The sequence below is a fragment of the Lemur catta genome, chromosome 3 (assembly GCF_020740605.2).
Source record: "Lemur catta isolate mLemCat1 chromosome 3, mLemCat1.pri, whole genome shotgun sequence".
NCBI classification, from domain to species: Eukaryota; Metazoa; Chordata; class Mammalia; order Primates; family Lemuridae; genus Lemur; species Lemur catta.
The window spans coordinates 112779011-112799077 of NC_059130.1; the positions used below are offsets into that span (position 1 = coordinate 112779011).

Consider the following 20067-nt stretch of genomic DNA (forward strand, 5'->3'; position numbering starts at 1 on the left):
AGCTCTCAAGGTGTCCCCAAAGAGGAGCCTCACACCAGGGCCATGGGACCTGGGAGAGCAATTGGATGAGGAGAGGGCAAGGCCTTGGGGAGAGAGCGGGTTACAGGCTGCACAGATTCAGCCTGGGGTCCCAAGCTGGCGGGTTCCTTTGTGACGTCCAGACCCACCTCCAGGGGAGTCTGCCAGGCAGAGGATACTGGGCAATTTGACACCAGCCATGACGGAATCTGAGGCCAGAGCCCTCCAGTCCCCATGTGGGGACACATGGTGGGCCTGAGGGAGGGAAGCCTGGGGGGGTCCTACTTTGAAGCTTTGAGATTCTTTCACTTCACCAAACAAATCCTGCCTCCCAGCCAAAGCCGCTGTCCCCAGATGCATTGTAGCCAAGTGTGGTTCCCTGTGGCACGGAGGCTCCTCTCTCCCCCTACACTGGCGTGGCGGGAGGCCCCATCCTGGGATGCCCTGAACTTGGAGATGCCTCCCTTGCTCCTCAGTGCAAGGGGTGGAGTTGGTTTTATGCAATCCCTGAAAAGTGTGTAAATTATTTATGGTGTTGCAGGTTTCTTCACTGACATCTGTGACCACATCTATTCTTTTCACACTATTTTTTGCACAGACTGTCGCTTAAATCTAACACTGCAGCTCGCAAGGTGCTGCCCCTGGGCCTGCCCACCACCTCTTCGTAGATAGGAAGCCACACGTGACCTGCAAATTAACACTAAATGGTACCGAGGGAGCTTCTCAGCTGAAAGAAAGGCCCCAGAGTGACTCTTTTTTAAAGTGTTGGGAGAGAAAGTTGTCCAATGGGCTTTGAAGTGGGATTTAGGGGTCCCAGACTGTCACCCTGGAGACAATGCAACTGACTAGCTGGTTTCTCCGAGCTGAGATTGGAGCTTGTGTGTCTGACACTTGTAATGGCTGCGTTCTCTCATCACCCTTTTATTTCGGGGGCTGTTGCTATTCCTACTGTGTGCCCACATGCTCCACCTCCAGAGAGGACTCAGGATTAAACTGTATCTTCTCTTGCCACGCCCCGGGACTGCCTGAACGTCTGGGCAGAAAGGAACCTTTCAACCATTTGAGATCTAGTCTGACTCCCTCATCTCGCCTTCTTATTTTATAGAGGAGGAAACTGAGGCCCAGATAGGGCAGGGACTGGCCTAGGGTTGCACAGCGAGGTGGTAGCAGAGTTGGGATTGCACTTGGGCCTCCTGACTACCAGTCCACGGCTCTTTCCAGCAACTGATATATTGGCTACAGCTTCAAAATTGTCCCCACCGGGCCAAAACGGCCCCGCCTGTCCCTCTCCTTCCCTGGCCCCCAGCCTCCCCGCCCCCTCCTACACGTAATTCGGGTTGTAGCAAAGCACATCGAACTCGAGGTTCTCATCCCAGTGCCGCAGGAGCACGAACAGCTGGCGGGCAGCGGCCTTGAGCGTGCCCCGGGTGCAGCCCTCGGGCACCTCCTGCTGCTCCAGCCACCAGTTGGCCTTGGCAGCCACCAGCTCCCACTCAGTGAAGTAGGAGGCCGAGCTGTGCTCCAGCCATGCCAGCCCCACCACCGTGGCCCACAGCTTCCCCGTGTGCTTCACCGCCGCCCTCGGCTCCAGGCCCGGCCTGCCCTTGGCCAGGGGCTCCGAGGAGAAGCTGTCACAGGAGGGGTGCCGAGACGAGGGGCTGGTGCACAGCTGGGGACTCGGGGTCTTAGACCCGGACTGGCGGGCAGTGAGGGACGCTCGGTGGCAGGTGAAGGGCGAGGTCCACTTGAGCTTCTCCATGGGGATGTGAGTGGCTTCGCAGAAGGCTTGGTTGAGCAGGAAGGCTCCGGAGGCCAGCTGCAGAGACACCTGTGTGTGGGGAAGCCCCTCAGTGGGCCTCAAACGTGTTAGCCCCTGGGCCCCAGGCCACGCACTGTCTGCGTCCACACTGCCCACCCCACCCCGGGTGCCCGGGGCACTTGGGGGTGCCCGGGCCAGCTGAGCATCCCCGTCTTTATCCCACAAGCACCTCAGACTGACCACTCTCCAAGCCCATGTCAACATCTTCACTCCAAACCTGCCTGGGCAGGTGGCCCTGGCTCAGCCACTGGGACTGTCCCCTGCCATGCAGTGGAGTCGGGCAGCTCTCCTCCCCTTTCCTCCCTCACATCCACCAGTTTCCAAGTCCCAGCAGATCCGCTGTCTACACTGCCCTGCAGGCCGCCATTTGCCTCTTCTCTCTCCCCTGTCCCCACCTCACACATCTGTCCCGCAGGCAGAGGGATCTCTATAAGGCATGGAGCATGCACCGTGGGGAGGCCCGGATCCATGGCTTCAGCATCTCTTAGAGTAAGTCCAAAGCATGATTAATAAAGCCCTACATGAGCCAGCCCTGGTTTATCTTTGGCTCTTACCCCTCAAATCCATTCTCCGCCTGCCATGCTCTCTCTCCTCCATAACTCCTCACCCTCAGGTCTGGGCTTAGCCATGACCTTCTTTAGGAAGTCATGCTTGATGCCACCCCGACCCCAGCTCGAGCCTCGGTTAGGTGTCCACTCCCTGGACTCCTCCGCTGAACCGGACCTCCCTATCACAGCTCCAAGGATTAGAACTGCCCGGTTCCTTGTCTGGGTCCCATTAGATGCTAAGCACCATAAGAGCAGGGACTATATTTGTCTAGTTCAAGGTTGTCCCCCCAGGGTCTAGCACCGGGCCTGACTCAAGAAATAGTTGTTGAGTGAATATACACATAGTGTTCCATTGCCCTGGGTATTTGGAAATTCAGAGTGACATTATGCACTTGGGTATACAGGGATAGGAAATGTACAGTGAAGCTCAAACTGTGTCCCTCCTTCGAGCACTTTCTGTTCCCCAAGACCCGAGGGGCCCCAGATGTCTCCTTTCCTCCTCAGTTCAGAGAAGCCCACTCCGTACCTTCCCACCCGGCCACAGCACGCTAGAGAGCATCTGCAGACCCACTTGCTAAACACGGTGCATGTCCCTGAGGTGTTAATTTTACTCGCTTGTGAGTCATCTCAAAGCTTATTTTTATGTACTGAAAAACAGACACACATAGATGGTGGAGTAGAAAGAAAAATTCCCACAAATTTTTAAGGCGAAGACAGCAAATTGCAAGGAATTTTTGTGATGCGGTGCTGGCTTCTAACAAAACCCTTGCACCCCCTGGGTGGGGAGACGCATGCAAACTCCCTCTGCCCTGCTGGCTACTTGGGTGGGAAGCTCTGGGAAGCTGCAGAACTCCGGGATCTGAGCTCCTAGACAGATCTGCTGAGGAGGTGGAGGGGTGGGCGGGGGATGGCAGGGAGGCCCTGCTGCTTAGTGGGGCAGCAGTGGGGTGGGCCAGGGGTCGGGGCACTCACCAGCGGTATGTAGTCGAAGCTCTGGCTCCCCGAGGTGGGCTCTGGAGCTCTGACCGGGGGCTTGCTCAGGAAGCCCTTGGCCGCTCGTGTCAGCAGCCTGGACTTATTGAGCTTCAGCCTGTGCGGGTGGAGTGGGGTGTCCCTGGTCATCCCCCCTCCTAGTGCCCACCCAGAAGCCTCTGCAAGTCAGGGCCAGAAGGCATTCAACAGACGGCCTCCTCCCGACTCCTCGTCTGACAGCTGGGGAAACGGAGGCCTGGGGAGAGGGGCAGACACCTGCCCCAAGTCACGCAGCGAGTTAGCAGCAGCCAGGACTAGGAGCAGGTCGGCGCTCGTTCATGCCCCTCTTTTGATATCGTATTCTTGCCCAGCCCAGTGGTCAGAGAGTGTGTGCCAACCCTCCCAGGGGGATCTGCACTTGAACAGGGACCAAGGAAGTGTAGGCGGTGATCTCTAAGGGGAGGATGCTCGGCAGTGTGAGACCTGGAAGACAGTGACAACTCTGCGTAGAGGGGGCTTCTTAGCACCAGTCTACATGTCAGGCTGGACCTGCCTTCGGCCTTCCAAGCAAGGAACTCCCCCAGGAGAATGAGTGTACCCTCATGGGAAGTCCCACTTACCTGGAGCCAAAGAGAGTCTCTGAGGCCTTCACGGAAGAAAGGGTATTGGTGGCCAGACTGCGCAGGGGACCTGGAGAGCCACAGAAGGACAGAGTTGAGGCTTGACAGGTGACCCTACCCAACTGGTCACTGCCCAGCTGGAGAAATAGAGGCCTAGAGAGGGGCAGGGGCCTGACTACAGCCCCCTGTCCCCAGAGACCTAAGCCAACCATTAGGGTGCAGGGCTGTTTCCGTCTTGCGTAGTATGGGGAGGGGTGAAACATACTCGTCCACATGTGAAAAACTGGCCTCCAAGTTTCCTTGGTAGGTGGCCCCTGGCATCTTCTGGGAGATTACTTGTGAGGGGAGCAGTGACAGCTCACATCAACCCCCTTGTTCCTAAATGGGGACATCAAGTTGACTTCCCCAGTACATTGCTGGAGGACCCTGGGCAGAGCGGGTGGTAGAGTCGTCCCTCAGCTGGAATTGGGAGGCCTGACTCCAGGCCCAGCTCTCTCACCGACATGCTATATAACCTTGCAAGTCACGTCGCCTATTAAAGCCTCAGTTTCCTCATCTTTATTTATCTTATTTTTTAAAACATTGTTTTGTTAGAGATGGGGTCTTGCTCTGTTGTCCAGGCTGGAGTGCAGTGGTGCAATGAGAGCTCACTGCAGCCTCAAACTCCTGGGCTCAAGTGATCTCCTGCCTCAGCCTCCCGAGTAACTGGGATTATAGGCGTGCACGGCCACACCCGGCTAAATTTTTTATTTTATTTTTTGTAGAGACACGGGTCTTGCTATATTGCCCAGGCTGGTCTCAAATTCCTGGCCTCAAGTGATCCTTCTGTGTCAGCCTCTCAAAATGCCTCATCTTTGAATTGGGGGTAATCCTACTCATCTCACATAGGGCTGTTTTGAGGAATCAATGCAGTCCTGAGGACATGGTGCTAGGACACTCTCCTGACCCAGGACCAATCACAACCGCCACCCTGATTAAGGAGAGGCAGCGCCCACTGCCCACTCACCTTTGGGACCACAGTGCTTCTCCCTGCGGAGGGACATGGTCTCGTTCAAGGTCACAGTGGAGTCCGTCTCCACATCTAGGACAGAGGAGCCAGTGAGCCGCGACCTCTCCCGGCCCTCCCGCCTCCTGTCCCCAGGGACAGTGCTGGTCTAGTTCACAGTGCCTGGGGGTGGGCTAGGGGAGCAAAGTCAGGGTTGCCGTCCCAGCTAGGATGGCTTTCATCTTTCAAAGAAGTAACCATTGCCCCACCATGAGGTCAGACATGCTTGGGTTCAAATCCCGATTCCCACACTGGCCAGCTGTGGGGCCTTGACAAAGTTACTTTATAAATTCTGATTGCAAATTGGGGATCGTGGTACCCATCTCTCAGTGTTGCTGTAAGGATTAAATTTAACCTTGAGCTACAGACAGGCCGGGGGACAGGAGCAGTCAGGGGCCTGAGGGTGGGGGGGGGGTCAGGGTTGGGGGAGGGGTGGGCATCTCCTCACCAGGTCTGTGCCTCACTGGGGAGGGGCTCATGCTAGCTCTCCAGGAGGCACCAGAATACAGCACTGACTTGTCAGAGGGCTCTGAGCCTCAGTTACCCCATCTGTAAAATGGGGATAATAACCACATATTCTTTGTTCAGAACTCATAACTGAGGTGATTATTTTTATGCCCACTCTTCCAAGGGCTAGAGAGTGACAGGACCATCTACTACAAGGCGGTAGTCCAAATCCTAGGAAAAGCTTTATGTGCAAATATGTTCAGCAAAGCCTCTGCCTTCTGCCATGAGACCGTTAGCTCTGTGAGGGCAAGATGGTGCTCCACGTGTTGCCGCAGCACCCAGCACCAGAGTCCCCGAATGACTGAATGACTGACTGAGGCAACCACAAGGCAGATAGGAGGGTGGCTAACCTCATGGACTGTGGGCCAAACACATCTGGGTTCAAACCTTGGCTCTCCCATGTATCAGCTGTGTGACCTTGAGTAAGTCACTTAACCTCTCTGAGTGTCCTCATCTCTTAATGGGGGGAATGACAGGAACTCTCTCAAGATGGTTGTGATGAGTCACAGATAATTAGAACAGTGCCCACCATATGGAAAACTCTCCGTGTAGCCACTGGCTTCCTCAGGGTAGAACGAGAGTTTAGAAGTCAGAGACATGGGCATGAATCGGAGGACAATTGAAAGGAAGGGGTCTGTGATGTGATGGAAGCCGTGGACCACCAAGAGCTAAGGTACAGAGAAAGGAAAGGGTAGACCGGGAATTTCCTGTCCCCTGGAAGCTCAGCTTGGCTCGGGGGTAGAGCTGGTTCCCCTGGGTTTTGGAGCCAAAGGGATCAAGAGGTTGGCAGAATCCTTAATTCTGAAGACTCCTCTGCTTCTTCACCCGCTCACACAGTGTTCTTGTTTTCTAAGCCATCAACGTCTGTGAGCAGATTCTAGTACCTTCGGTAACAAATTCTTACGGTCTGGGCAGCTGGGCTAGTGGCCAGGCGGGACCCTGATGTCTGTCCTCCTCATGTACAGCAGAAGGCAGGAAATCCTCACTGTGCATGTGAGGGCACCAAGGAAGGGGTTAGGACTAGTGCAGCAGTTAGGCTGTGTTTAGAGACAAAAAGACACACATCTACGCAGGACACACAGGGTTAAAGCCATCCTGTGAAGGAGTGCAAGGTCAGGCTCTCCAAGGAGCCATGCTGCAGGCACAGTGAAATCAGGCACAGTGAAATCAGGAGAAGGCTCGAAGGAAGCTGTTGGGATTCCTGAAAGAAACAGATGGTGGGACCCAAACAGATGGGACTGCCTCTTTGCTCTTCGATTTTTTCCTTATTAGGTTTCCTGGCAGTTGGTGCCTGGGAGGACTCCGAGGCTGGAGGCAGGGGACAGCCACTAGGGTCAGGGACCTTGAAAGGCGAGAGATGGGGGAGGGAGTCGGTGGGGAGGTGGTGCTGCTCTGTGGCAGAGAGAGAGCTGCGTCAGTGGTGGTGAGCTGGGGCCACCCTGAGCCCGTCTTCTGCAGGCCTGGCTGTGCCCTGGCCTGCCTAAGTCCAGAGCGCAGACTCAGAGAGAGGCCTCCGGGGCCTCGGACGTGAGGGTGCCACAACGCCAGGGGCCCAGGCTTCTGAACATGCTCTTACTTAGGGGTGGCTCTTACTTAGGGTCTGAAATTTGCCATCTCCAGCTGCCGAGTCTTCTCTGAGCATGGTCTGGGACCGTCCGAAGCCAGCAGAGGCGTCCCTCCACTGTCGGGTCAGGGCCCGGGAGCTGATCGCCCGCAGTGCAGCACCTTCACGGAGGACAAGGAGGAGGAGCAGTTGGGTACAAAAGTGCCAGTCCTCCCCCTCTTCCCCAAGGCTGGCAGGACTGATTCTGGCTTCAGTCCTTCCAAAAGGCAGGAAGGCGTTGTGCAAGGTAAGGCCACGGGATTCAGAGTCAGAAAGACCAGGGTTCGAGCCCCAGCTGGATGGGGTGCTAACCACTCTGCGCCACAGTGTCCTTACCTGGAAAGTGGGGATAATAACACCAACCTTGCCAAGTAGACACTGCTGCTCACAGAATGTTCAGGAAGCAGCAATGGTTTCTAGTTAGTCGAAAGGCTGGTTTTCTCAGAAACACTTTGTTTTCCTTCTCTCTGTCCACTGTCTCAGAAACCCGTGTCCCAGGCCCCCCTCCCAGAGGGCGGACCCCTGAAGTCCCAGGGTATCACCAACACGTGGTAGATGGAAGAGAGATGAAGTTACAGCACCGTAAAGTAGGTTTTAGGGAACCCCACTTTCAGAGAAGACTAGTTTTCAAGTTGTTCCTTAAAAAAGATAAAGTTCTCTTGGGAAACATGTTTTGAAGAGCCTGCATACTATAATCCATTCTGTGAGCATCTTGATGTATATTAACATACTAAAGGCTCTGAGAAGTTCTGCAGTAAAGAAAGCTTTTGAGCTTTATTTAATCCACTGGTTCTTAAATATATTTCCTAATTTGGTATTTTCTATTTTTGTGCTGGATGGCACAACATGAAACCAGGGTTCTAGTTTCTTAGAACCCACTTGGGAAAGTGCAGATCTAGATCTTAGGGGGGCTTTGGGGCTTTGGTTATGATATGGGCAGGTCCTTGACTTCTTAGGCTGTGGCTGCAGGTGCTGGCAGGCTGGTCAGAGAGGGGTGGGAGAAGGGAGGGACAGTTGTCCTAGCAATGTGAATGATGAAACCACTCAGTGAGGCAATGGCCTGGGTAGGGTGGCTGCTGCATTGCCGAAATGACAGCAATTGAGGGGGGTGGGATGGGAAATTGATCATTTCAGGGGCACAGATAAGAAAAGGTGGGCAGGAGGAATGAGGAAGGGCACATTTTATTCCAGACATGATTCTATCTGGAGGTCTGCTAAAAAATAAAAAAGGGACCATGAAGGACAGAAAAATGTAATTCAGAAACAAAAACCATGAAAGTTCATAAACGTGAACTACAAAAAAATTAAAGAAATGGTCCAAGAGAGATTCTCTTCTCACCTATCAGACTGGCAGAGTTGAGAAAGGTAAATAATACTCAGTGTTGGGGAGGATTGACATGGGGATAACCTTTGGGGTGGGTGGGGAGGCTTGATAACATACATCCCAATTTTATATATGCATACGCTTGACATTGCAACCCTACTTCTGAGAGTTAGTTAATCCTGAGGAGATAGCCAGACAGACACACAAAGATGTTCTTAGCAGTATAATTTACAGTAACCAAACGGGGAATACACTAAATGTCTAAACAGGCTAAAAAGGTTGTGATGTATCTTTTTTTTAAATTTCAGAATATTAGGAGGGGTACAAATATTTGGTTATAGAAATTGCTTTTGTACCATTTGAGTCAAAGTTGTAAGTGCGCCCATCCCCCAGATGGCGTGCACAGTACCCGTTAGGTGTGGTGATGCATCTAAGAGGCAGTGGGGATGAGTAGGAGAGAACTCATCCTCTGGGGCCAGGACACTGAGATTCAAAGCCTGGCTCTGCCCCTCACTGCTGTGTGACCTCACAAAAGTTACTTAACCCCTCTGTTTCCCATCTGCAAAATGGGGGTAATACTAGTGTCTCCTTTGCAGAGCTGTTTTGAGGATGTTGATTTAAAATATATACAGGATGTTTTGGAACCCTTTGTCATTGGCCATTATGATGACACTAGCTCCCTGCAGTGGAGCGGGCTGTGGCTATTAAAATGAGGGTGCAGATTTACCTTCATGGAGAGACACTCTCCATACCCGTATTTTGTAAAATATAGCACATATCGGTGCGGTCCAATTCACGTACAATGATCTGTCTTTTGATTTCTCTACATGTGGGCAGAGAGAAGCCTGGAAGGATGTTCACACCAAGGAGGTAAGTAGTACTCATTCTTGGATGACTGTCAGTTTTATATATCTTTCTATTTTTTGGAATTTTCTACAATAAGGGCATATCACTGTCCCAGCTGGAGAAATACAATAAAGACATTTTCATTGGTGGCAAAAAGGGAGTGGGATGATTTCACAGCCTCTGCAGAGCATGTGCCCCACCTCACAGTGACCAGAACAGCCACTGGGGGCCTTTCTGCTTCTAGGCCCTGCCTTGCACCCTTTCTGCAGGTGTGCGATCCTCTGTAGCCCAGCCTCCCTCCCTCAGTCCCTCAGTCGTGCCCGAGCCACCCACCTGCCTTCCCAGAGTTGGGGTACTCCACCACGGTGGGCAGGCACCGGCTCCTGCTCACGTCCACAGGCACGAAGGCTGTGTATTTGCTGATGACGTTGCAGGCCTTGCTGGTGTGCACTGCGTTCACCTGGTAGCGGCGGTTGGGCCCTGTGAAGCGAGAAGCTGGGGTCACTGTTTGGACTCAGAAAATCTTCCCTGACATGGATGCTCTGGAAGCTAAAAGGAGGGCTCAACAAGTGGTCCCCAGCTTTGGGATTAAATAAGCCCTTAGAAAAAGGAGTTGCTAGCTTGCTAATTAAAGACATTTTTAAAAAAATACCACCATCATTTCACATCATCGTTTCACAAAATAAAGGATATTTTAATGTAAAAATATAAGACATTATCTCGGAATAAAAGACAGCTACTTCCCTCAAATAACTGTAGTGTTATTTTAGAAAAACTCGCCCACTATGTTTTCTGTATTTTATATTTTAATTTTGCAGATGTCTAATGGGAACCTTGCCCTAGAACTTTGTAGGTCCCCTGACTGGTGGGTGGGGACCACTATCTGACCCATTTAACTGCTAGGAAGATTGAAAATCAGAGAGGGAGGGTGGTGAGCACAGGGTCACACAGAGAGTTAGTAACAGACCTGCGATGGGGACTCAGGATGGCCTGACCCCCAAGTCCAAGCCCTTCCCACTGAACAGGTGAGTGGCTGGCCGCCCCCAGGGGCCTGGGTGAGGAGCCCAGGACACGAAGGGTGCACAAGCGCTTTGTAAACTGTAAGGTGAGGACCTCGCAGGAAGAACAAAAGTAACACATACAGTACAAAAACGCAAACAGAATATAAACAACATACTGTTATTATATAAATAAAGCATAAGCCTATAACAAAGAAATAACATGACCATTCTCTATTCATATCTCCATTCTCCGAGCTGCTCCAGCAAGATCCCACCAGTGGCTTTCTCAGTGAAGTCTGCCCCAATTCCTGGGCTAAATTAGCTCCCCCACCATCCCTGTTACACAATCTCTCGGATCCCTGTATTTCTTTTTAACAGCACTTAGGACAAATGCACTCAATTAATTATTTGTGTAATTGATTAATGCTGGCTTCCCTGCTGGTCTGTGTCCGGCACGCGTGAGTAAGGAGGACAGGATAGCTTTGTTCACTGGGCCGTGGTGGTGGTGGGGCATCCACAGGGCCCAGTGCAGGCCTGGCCCCCAGCTGACCCGGATAAGTAGAGGGCATTGACGAGTGCAGGGACAGACTGGGGGCGGGAGTCCCTGCGGAAAGCGTGGGCTGTCGCCTCGTTCTGTCTCCAGAGCACTACAGGGGTGCTACCTGGGAGCAGCACTGGGAAGTGAGGGGAGTGGGGGCCCCATGGGAGAGGGGAAGGAGGCCAGAACAGGTCGCCGGTGGGGGCGGAAAGGGTGGAGGGGCCCAGACTGCGGCAAAGGGGCACGTGTGTGTGTGTGTGTGTGTGTGTGTGTGTGTGTGTGTGTGTGTGTGTGCGCGCTGGGGGAGGGGCGGCACCTGCAGGCAGCGGGAGTGGGTGGAGCAGCGGGCCCTGGCACGGGGCTGGGGCCATGGGAGGGGGCAGGGTAAGGAATGAGCCCCCCCACGGAGCGGAATAGGGCGGGGATGAGGCCTAGAGGACGGGCAGGGGGCGGGGTCTAGAGCAAACGGGCGGGGCAAGGGGCGGGGCCGTGAGGAGGGGGCGTCCCAAGCCGCCCGCGGGAAGGGTGCGGGGTGCGGGGTGCCGGGTGCGGGGTGCGGCCGCGGCGCTCACCGTGCTCGATGTCGCCCTCGCGCTCCGCCAGCTGCTCGAAGTCACGGATGATGGCGCGGGCCGCCAGGTGGTGGAAGGTCTCGCTCCACAAGTCGCCGTCGCGCCGCTCCGGGCCCGGGGGCCCCAGCTCGAAGCTCACCTCCCACTGCACGCGCTGGCTGTCGCGCAGGCCTTTGACCAGCGCCTTTCCCAGCACCGGGCCTGGGGTGGCGGGCCTGCCGGGACTGGCCCACTCCTCGGCCTCGGCCAGGGGCTCCCAGTCCGAGGAGGTCTCCGTCTCGAGGGCTGAGGAGTGATTCGACGGCTCTGTGGGGGGAGGCGGCACGAGGGCCAGTCACTGACCTGGGGGACAGACGGCCAGCCCCCGGGGAACGTCGTCCCTCCCTAGGGAGCAGACTCCCCTAAGAAAGTACGATCCCCTCTTCCTCCCCAGGGAACAAATGACTCCTTTCTTAGGACAGCCCGGGTGGCATGGGCTTGTCCCCAAGAGAAGGGCAGAGCCACCTCCCAGGAAGCCAGTCCCTGAGGGAGCCAGATAGGATGGGAGAACTTGGGCAGCGAGAATGGAGCTGCAGCCTCACAGGCCACTCAAAGGCAGAAGGGGTGACTGGGGAAGAAGCCTGGATTGGTGAGGTCCTCAGGGAGGTGTGGGCCACAGCAGACCCCAAGGGGACAGACACAGGTTTTTATCTCTGAGCCTGTCACCTGAAGTTGGCCACAACCAAGGATTCCTCCCTGTCCTCAGTCAGGTCCTGGACCCTGCAGTCACTTACCCAGGTCCCCAGGGCTTCGGCTGTCTGAGGCAGGCTTCGGGCTGGACCCAGGATCCAGCTCCCTCATGGGGCTCCAGGCCAGGGACTCCTGGCCTGAGGGCAGGAAGAGCTGGCAGCCTTGGGGTAGCAGAGAGGGCCTGCGGGCCCCTGGGCCTCGGAGTTTGGGTCCCTGGCTCAGGTCCTGGCCACCATTCAGCAAGGGCTAGGGATGCAAGAGGAGGAGGAGGGAGAGCCCTGGTGGTTGGACCCTCCTTCCTCCTGCCCCCTGCCACAGCTCTTTCGTCCTGGGCACTGCCCCTCCAGCGCCCGGAGGCACATGACCTAGTCTCCATTACCCATGAGAAACATCAACGAGAGTAATCCCAAACTGTGGATAAACCCACAAACCACAGAAAACCATGGAAAATCGCACACCATGGATAATTCTAAACCTGCTTTTTTTTTTTTTGCTATAAAGTTTAAAACTTTTTTTGTGTGTGGTTAAAATTATCAACCTTTTTCCTTATGTCTTGCCATATGTCATGCCAAAAAGGTCTTTCTCATGCAAAAAATATTCTAGAATTTTTATAATTTCATTTTTGTTTGTGTGTTTAAATCTTTGATTCACATGAAATTTATTTTGGTATAAGGAGATAGGAATGAACTTTTCCTTGATTTTCCGAATGGTACAAATCTCAACACCAATTACTGAATGCAGTTTATTCATTGAGTCCCTACAGTTTGTCGGTTTCCCACTTTTATCCCAACAAAGCTTTCGTGCACATTTGGTTTTATTTATGGACTTCCTCTTTTGTTGATTTTATTTACTCTTGTGCAGGTACAAACAGACACCAAAAGGCGAGGGATAAACTGAAGAATGTATTTGCAACACATATGACAAAGATCATTTTCAAGAAAATGCTTTTATAAATCATGGTGGGGTAAAAGATACACTTAATAGAACAATGGGTTAAGGGCATTTGGAGGCAGTTTATAGCAAAAGTATCCCATAAACTCGTGAAAAAATGCTCAGCCTCACAAAAAATTTGAGCAATGTATATTAAAACAAGTTATGATTTTTTTTCTATCTCACACATTGGCAACTACTTAAAAGTTTGATGACACTCAGCGTGCCCAATGGGGAGACAGAGTTTCTTGTGGGTTGTCAGTGGGAGTGTAAAACTGGTATACATTTGTGGGAGAACAATTTAGCAATGTGCTATCTAGTAACAATTCAGATGCACAAACCCCTTTGACCCTGCAATTCCACTTTTTGGAATTCAATCCTATGGAAATACACAAGGGTGAAAATATCTATGTGCAAATACTGTATATAAGTTTACAGTATTATTTGCAAAAATCTGGAAACTATGTAAGTATCTATCAGTAGAGATTGACAAATAGTTATGGTACATCCATGCAGTGGAACACCACACAACGCTGAAAAGAAAGAGGTAGATTTCTTCATATTAAATGGGAAGATGTCCAAGATAAAACTTATTTTTAAAAAGTAAATTGTGACTGTTCTATCTCTTAATTGTGGTAAATACATGACTATATGCATTTGTCAAATCTCATAGAACTGTTCCAACATAAAAGTAATTTTACTGTATATAAAAAGTGAATTAAAAAGACATTTGAAAAGTAAGCTGGAGAGCAGTTTGTATATGTGATTATTAAAATATATCCGTATGTTGTGTATGTGTGTGTATTTCTGTGTGTGTGTAGTATTTCTGGAAGAGAACACTCAAAACCAAGTGAATCTGGGCAGAGGGGAGGAGGACTTTTATTTGTACTTTATACCCCACTGAAGGTTGGTTTTTATTTCAAACTCTGAGTAGTTATTACTTTTGTAATTGAAGAATATTAAGTTAGTTAAAAATGAATCTCAAGCCTCTGGGACCATATACATCCCCTGGTGGGGGGAGGGGATGAGGAAGCAAAGACGCTTACTAGGTGGAATTTTTAAGGCCACGGGTTAACCATGGAGGCTTTTTCATCCCTATCAAGTATTTGTTGGGAGGGGGACTATGCCTTCCCTATCTCTTAGATCAGAGGTCCTAGGGATGGTGCAAGGATGTGGGAGAAGAAGGGGAGTAGTCACTCCCAGGATGGCCTCAGTGGGAGCTGGTACCCAGCCAGGGCTGGTGGATCCCTAACACCCTCCACCCCCATCAAAGAGTGGGGTTCCCCCATTTCTACCGCACCATCACCACTATACTGGGTCAGAGAGAGAAACTGAAGCTGCCAAGGTCTCCATGGCAACAGATGAGTCTAAGCTCCAGCGAGCCCTTTATCCAGCCAGAGGCTGCAGGGGGAGGGGGCGGGGGGGTGGGGAGAGAGAGAGAGAGAGAGACAGTATGTGTGTGTATGTGTGTTTCGTGTGCAAGTGTGTTGGGGAGAATCAGATTGGGGAAAAAGCCAGGCGGGAGAGAGGGCAATAAATGAGCGGAGATGGGCCTCAAGAGCTAAGGAACACGCAGGAGAGAAGTAAAGGGGGCCAGCCTGCCCAGAGCTCCCACCAAGTAGAGCTGCCACCAAAGGACACCTATTGTGCACCAGGTGCTGGGCCAGGCACTTTGTCTCTTATCAGCCAAGGCCTGGAAGAGTCCTCCACTTAGAGTTGGCTCCCAGTAAATATCTGTGGAGGGATGGCAGCTCAATCATCTCATGAGCTATTCTCCCCATTTCATAGGTGGGGCAGTTGGGGTTCAGAAAGTTGAGTGACAGGTTTGAGGAGCAGACTCTGCCTGGCTGCAAGGCCAAGGCCTTCCAGTTATGCCAAGTGGTCCCTGCTGAGCACAAAGAAGGGCCCTCAGGGACAAGGTGGCAGTGGCCTTGCCCTTGGGGAGTGGGCTGTGTGTATGTGGAAACAGGGAGGGACGAGGAGGGGGTGGCTGGGAGTGGGAAGGGGCGTAACCAGGGGAGAGGGAAAAGGGTGTGTTTATGGAACCACAGACGTATAATGACAAATCGACATAAACCCATTCTTAAGAAAATGGGTTAAACCGCAATCTGGTTTAGGATAGTGGTTCTCAACCAGGTGATTCCCCTCCCCCACCCCAGGCCATTTGGTGGTGTCTGTAGACATGTTTTGTTGTCATGACTGGAGGGGGGTATGGACACTGGCTTCGAGTGGGCAGAGGCCAGGGATGCTGCCAAACATTCTACAATGCACAGGACACCCCATCTCTCCATAACAAAGAATTACCACGTCAATAGGGCTGAGGTTGAGAGACCCTGGTCTAGTACAACAGCAGGTGACACCCTCTCACTCTGAAATTCTCTCTGCCCTGGGGAAATGTACAACCCCTGGGGTTTGTCGGAGGTGCAGTGTGATAGAGGAGGAAGCAAGGGCTTTTTGAAGGCAGAGGGTCCTGGATTGCAGTCCCCTGACTGGCTGTGTGACCCTGGATAAGCCACTTTACCTCTCTGGCCCTCAGTTTCCACCCAGTCAGGGTGGCTGGCCCCCAAACTCTCTCCTCTCCTGGGGGTGCTGCAAAATCAACTGAGAGAGTAGATGCTCCTTGTCAACTGGGAAGTGCTGTGTGCAGGGAATGAGTGAGCTCATTGCCTAGCGGGTGTCATGATTGGGAAGGTGTCCGTGGGGGGGTGAGGCAGACGGAGGTCCAGAAGAGTAAGGAGGAGAGGCTCACTCAGCAGCTCACTGAGCTGCGCACAGGCCCCATCCTGTGGCTGAAGCAGGAGACACAGCTCTCCCAGCCCGTGGCCTTCCCCAGCTCCCTCCCAACCCGCCCTGCTCAGGTACCTGCAAATCGGTCTGCCACCGCTGGGCATCCAGGCTGGGCTTGTTGGTGAGGTACTGCAGCCTGGCTTTCCGCAGGGGGTATCTCCTGGCAGCCACCGTGGGGTCGCTGGCTGTGGTGGCCCTTGGGCAGGGCTTGTGGTTGGTGATATGGTTGGTGCTGTATGCCCTCCGTCGCTGGGAGAAGTCCAGATCTGGACAGAGGAACCATGAGGGTAGGACAGAGGGGAAAGAGGGGGCTTGCATACTTCTTTCCTGCGTGCCCACCAAAATATGCGCAGGTGCGGCACCAGGCATCCAAAGCCTTGCCTGATCCGGCCCTAATCTATCTCCCAGATACTCTCCCTTCTGCTCCCTTTTTAATGAACAGTGTGCTCCAAACACACTAGATGAGCAACAGTTGTACAATATATGTGCTTTCTAAGTGGCACGCCTCCACACCTTTGCTCAGGCGGTTTCTGCTGCCTGGACCCTCCTCTCTATTCTTATTTCTAAGAACCCAACCCCTTGTTAAGTCTTTGTTTGTGTCCTCTAGTGCTGCAGTCCCCAACCCCTGGGCCATGGACCAGTATTGCACAGCAGGAGGTGAGTGGTGGGTGAGGGGGTGAAGCTTCACCTGTATTTACAGCCGCTCCCCATCGCTCACATCACTGCATAAGCTCCACCTTCTGCCACATCAGCAGCATTAGATTCCCATAGGAACATGAACCCTACTGTAAACTGCGCATGCGAGGGATCTAGGTTGCGGCTCCTTATGAGACCCTAATGCCTGATGATCTGAGGTGGAGCTGAGGCAGTGATGCTGGCCCTGGAGAGCGGCTGCAAATACAGATTATCATTAGCAGAGAGGTTTGACTACACAGTAAATGTAATGCACTTGAATCATCCTGCAACCATCCTCCCCACACCCTGGTCTGTGGAAAAATTGTCTTCCATGAAACTGGTCCCTGGTGCCAAAAAGTCTGGGGACCGCTGCTCTAGTGGACGTACTTATCTCTCCTGGGATCCCCACAGTTTGTTGCATTTTCCAGTGGCCCCTGTCACTCTGCTTTCTATCAGAGTTAGGACCAGTCATCTCTCTCTCACTAGATGCAGATTTCCATAAGGCCAGGTGACATGTTGGAGCCATCTTTGCTTTCCACATTGTGTGCTCAATCCCTAGCCTTAGTAGAAGTAAATACCCTTTGAATGGAAACTAAAAGCATAAAGAGGCTTTGTAGTCAGATAGGTCCAGACTCTTAATCTGTACTCTACCTCTTTTGAGCCCTATGAGCTTAGTCAAGTTGCTTAAATTCTCTAAGTCTCAGTTTCCTCATCTGTGAAATGGGTATAACAGTACCCACCTCTGTAGCTGCTAACTGGTCAATGAGATGGTTTTAAAAAGCACTTAGCACGTAATAACTGCTCAATATAAGGTAGTAATCATTACGGCTTCCCCGCAGAAAGCGCAGCAGACCAACCAGGATTGGTGGTGGAGTCTCCACTGACTGGCCGGGCATCTTTGGCCTGCCCCAGGTTGAAGGGTGCTTCCATGTTCTTGGCACAGTCTCCACTGCCCAGCCCATGTCCCTCGTCCTGAGAGTGGTAGAAGACGGAGCTGCTGGACTCCTGAGAGTGCAGCATGCTGTACCGTCGCCTCTTGTCCTGGAAGGAGGGAGAGAAAAGAGGGCCGGGAGTAAGGCTGGGTGCCAGGAAGGACTTCACAGGGCAGCCAGGGTGTGAACACAGGTGGTAGAGGTTCCATCTCAGGAGAACCTGCATCCTAGGAAAGCCGTTTGTTTGCTTAGGGAGTTTTGGGAAACTTCCTTTCAATAGATAATGAATGTAATTATCTTTTCATATCACTTATGTTGTTTATATTTTCAATTATTGTCCTCATTCTTTAAAAGGTTTTAAAATGTAATTAATTCTAAATGCCAATCCTATCTCCAAATAGGTAGCCCAAATTATAAATAACAAAATAAACCATCTGTTTCTTCTCTTCCTTTCTCCATGATATAAATATATATAAATAACACATTGTATTTTGGGGGTCATTTTTGTTTCATAAAAAGTGGACCATACTACTTACATTTATCGGTATCTTGAATTTTGCACTTAAAACCTTTTGGAAATTCTTTTCCAACCATTGTCTTTAACATTCAACTGCTACTATTCACTTGTTGTTAAGCATTCACTTTATGGCCATTGATTTTTGCCACTATAAAAAAATACTACAATAAGTCCTTGGACATGAATGTATAACATCACTTTTATTTCTTTTTTTGTTTGTGTTTTTTTATTTCAAAACATTAAGGGGGTGCAAATGTTTTTGTTACATGGATACCTTGCATAATGCTTAAGTTGGGGCTTTTAAGTGTATCAGTCACCACTGTAATTTCCATGGGTTAGGTTCCTAGGAGTGGGATTTCTGGGTTGAAACGTTTATGTATTTCTAATTTCGTTAGATTGCTTTGCAGAGGGCTGTGGCAAGTTATATTTACACCAACAGTATATGAAGGTCCTCTTTCCCCAGTATCCCTACCAGGAGGAGGGGAGACTTTGCTAGGCTCAGGCAAGAAAAGGAGAACGGATCTGATGATTTGTTGGGTCCCTTCTGGTGGTAGGTCTGTTGATGAGCTGGTGCCTTCCAGATCTCCCAGGAAGGACTGGGCTGTGCAAAGACTTGGCTGGCATTTTGTTCAGTATTTTCTCCCTGCAGCTGAACACTCCACTCTCCATAACACAGTAGCCATTACCCTGATCATGGTTCTTAAGAAATTCCATAACATTCAAACACCTGGAAATTTCACATGAAGTTCCAATTCATTTTGAAAAATTGAAAACACATTTAACACAGGGCCCACGTTCCTGCATGGCAACAGTTTGTTAGAGCTGAGTGGGGGCTGCCCAACTTGCAGAAGGTCTGTGTTTTGCAGTTGGCCATATTCCTCACCACTCCTTATTGCCTCTCCAACTATGAGCTCATTGATAACTGCTGTCTAACATGGCACTTCCCCCTTTTATTTTTACACTGAGTCCATTTCATTCATTTCATACCTGCTCAATCCCTCTAGGCATTGAGTTTGAGACTCTTTTTTAAAAACAAAACAAGATGAGATATCCTTTAAGTGGGCGTGGAGAGATTCACTAAAGAGGGAAGATGGATGAGGAAACAGCTTCTTAGGCAATCGCCCACCTTTTAGCATGCCTTCCACCTCCCTTTGAGGAATTCTTTGCTTTTATCCCACTTCTGCCACCACATGTAAGAGAATCATCCACGTAAATAAATAAAACGCAAAGTCATCTAAGGAGATACGAGCTGACTAGAGTGTTTGGGGAAAGAAACTTGAGTGCAGTTGTTCTGGAACTGAAGTGTGCATCATATCACTTAGGGGAGATTATGTACAGTGCAGATTTATGGGCCTTACCCTTGGGCCCCTCAATAGAGACGGGTTGGGGCTGGGGCTCTGCATTTTAAACAAGTTTCCCAAGTGGTTCTGCTGCAGGGGCTCTTGAAAACCGCACTTTGAGATGGTGGCATCCAAGCAGGATGATTGAATGCCCATGGCTTGGCAACTGTAAACCCACAACTGGATAAACTATACCCACAACTCTAATCCCAGTTATAACTAGTTCCTAGCTGGCATGAATAGTCTTTCCAGCAAAGGATGGTTTGTGGGCTTGGATTCTAGACCCCCATTGGCCCCTGGAATTTCTAGGATACTTACAGATCTGGGATTGGAGATGTACAAGGAGGCATCACACACAACGCCATACCCCACCAACCGTTCTCCAGGGAAGAGGGAGCTGGTGCTGACAGGTGAGATCAGGACCTCAGTGGTCTGAGGGAAGATCCACTCCACCGTCACATCACTCAGCACTGGGGCCATGGCCTTCTTCAAGGACTTGACCATCTGTTGGGCAGGGTCAGAACACAGTTTGGGGGGTTGTGTGAACACATGAGCAGTGTGAAGACTATGTGAGTGTAAACTTGGGGGGCAGTATGAGCAGGGAGGAAGGGACAACAGGCCTGGGGTGGCTTGCCCAGCAGTCTCTGAGCTTCTGAGACTCCTAGAATGTCAGAGTTGGAAAGGATCTTTGCTGTCATCTTTCCTAAGCTTATCATTTTATAAATGAGAAAATCTGAGGCTCAA

The 20067-nt window shown here is 51.3% G+C and overlaps 1 protein-coding gene across 1 annotated transcript in view; it reads right to left on the minus strand.

The window, feature by feature from the left end:
• Positions 1-1339: 1339 nt before the first annotated feature.
• Positions 1340-20067, minus strand: part of VWA5B1 (von Willebrand factor A domain containing 5B1) — a 39351-nt gene continuing 20623 nt past the window's right edge. The window contains exons 11-20 of the mRNA XM_045548526.1: positions 19642-19827; positions 17392-17575; positions 15935-16125; positions 12187-12388; positions 11414-11719; positions 9636-9782; positions 7141-7254; positions 3978-4047; positions 3358-3475; positions 1340-1846 (exon numbers count right to left, since the gene is read on the minus strand). Coding sequence (XP_045404482.1) covers positions 1340-1846; positions 3358-3475; positions 3978-4047; positions 7141-7254; positions 9636-9782; positions 11414-11719; positions 12187-12388; positions 15935-16125; positions 17392-17575; positions 19642-19827 — 2025 coding nt within the window. The remainder of the gene's footprint in view (positions 1847-3357; positions 3476-3977; positions 4048-7140; positions 7255-9635; positions 9783-11413; positions 11720-12186; positions 12389-15934; positions 16126-17391; positions 17576-19641; positions 19828-20067) is intronic.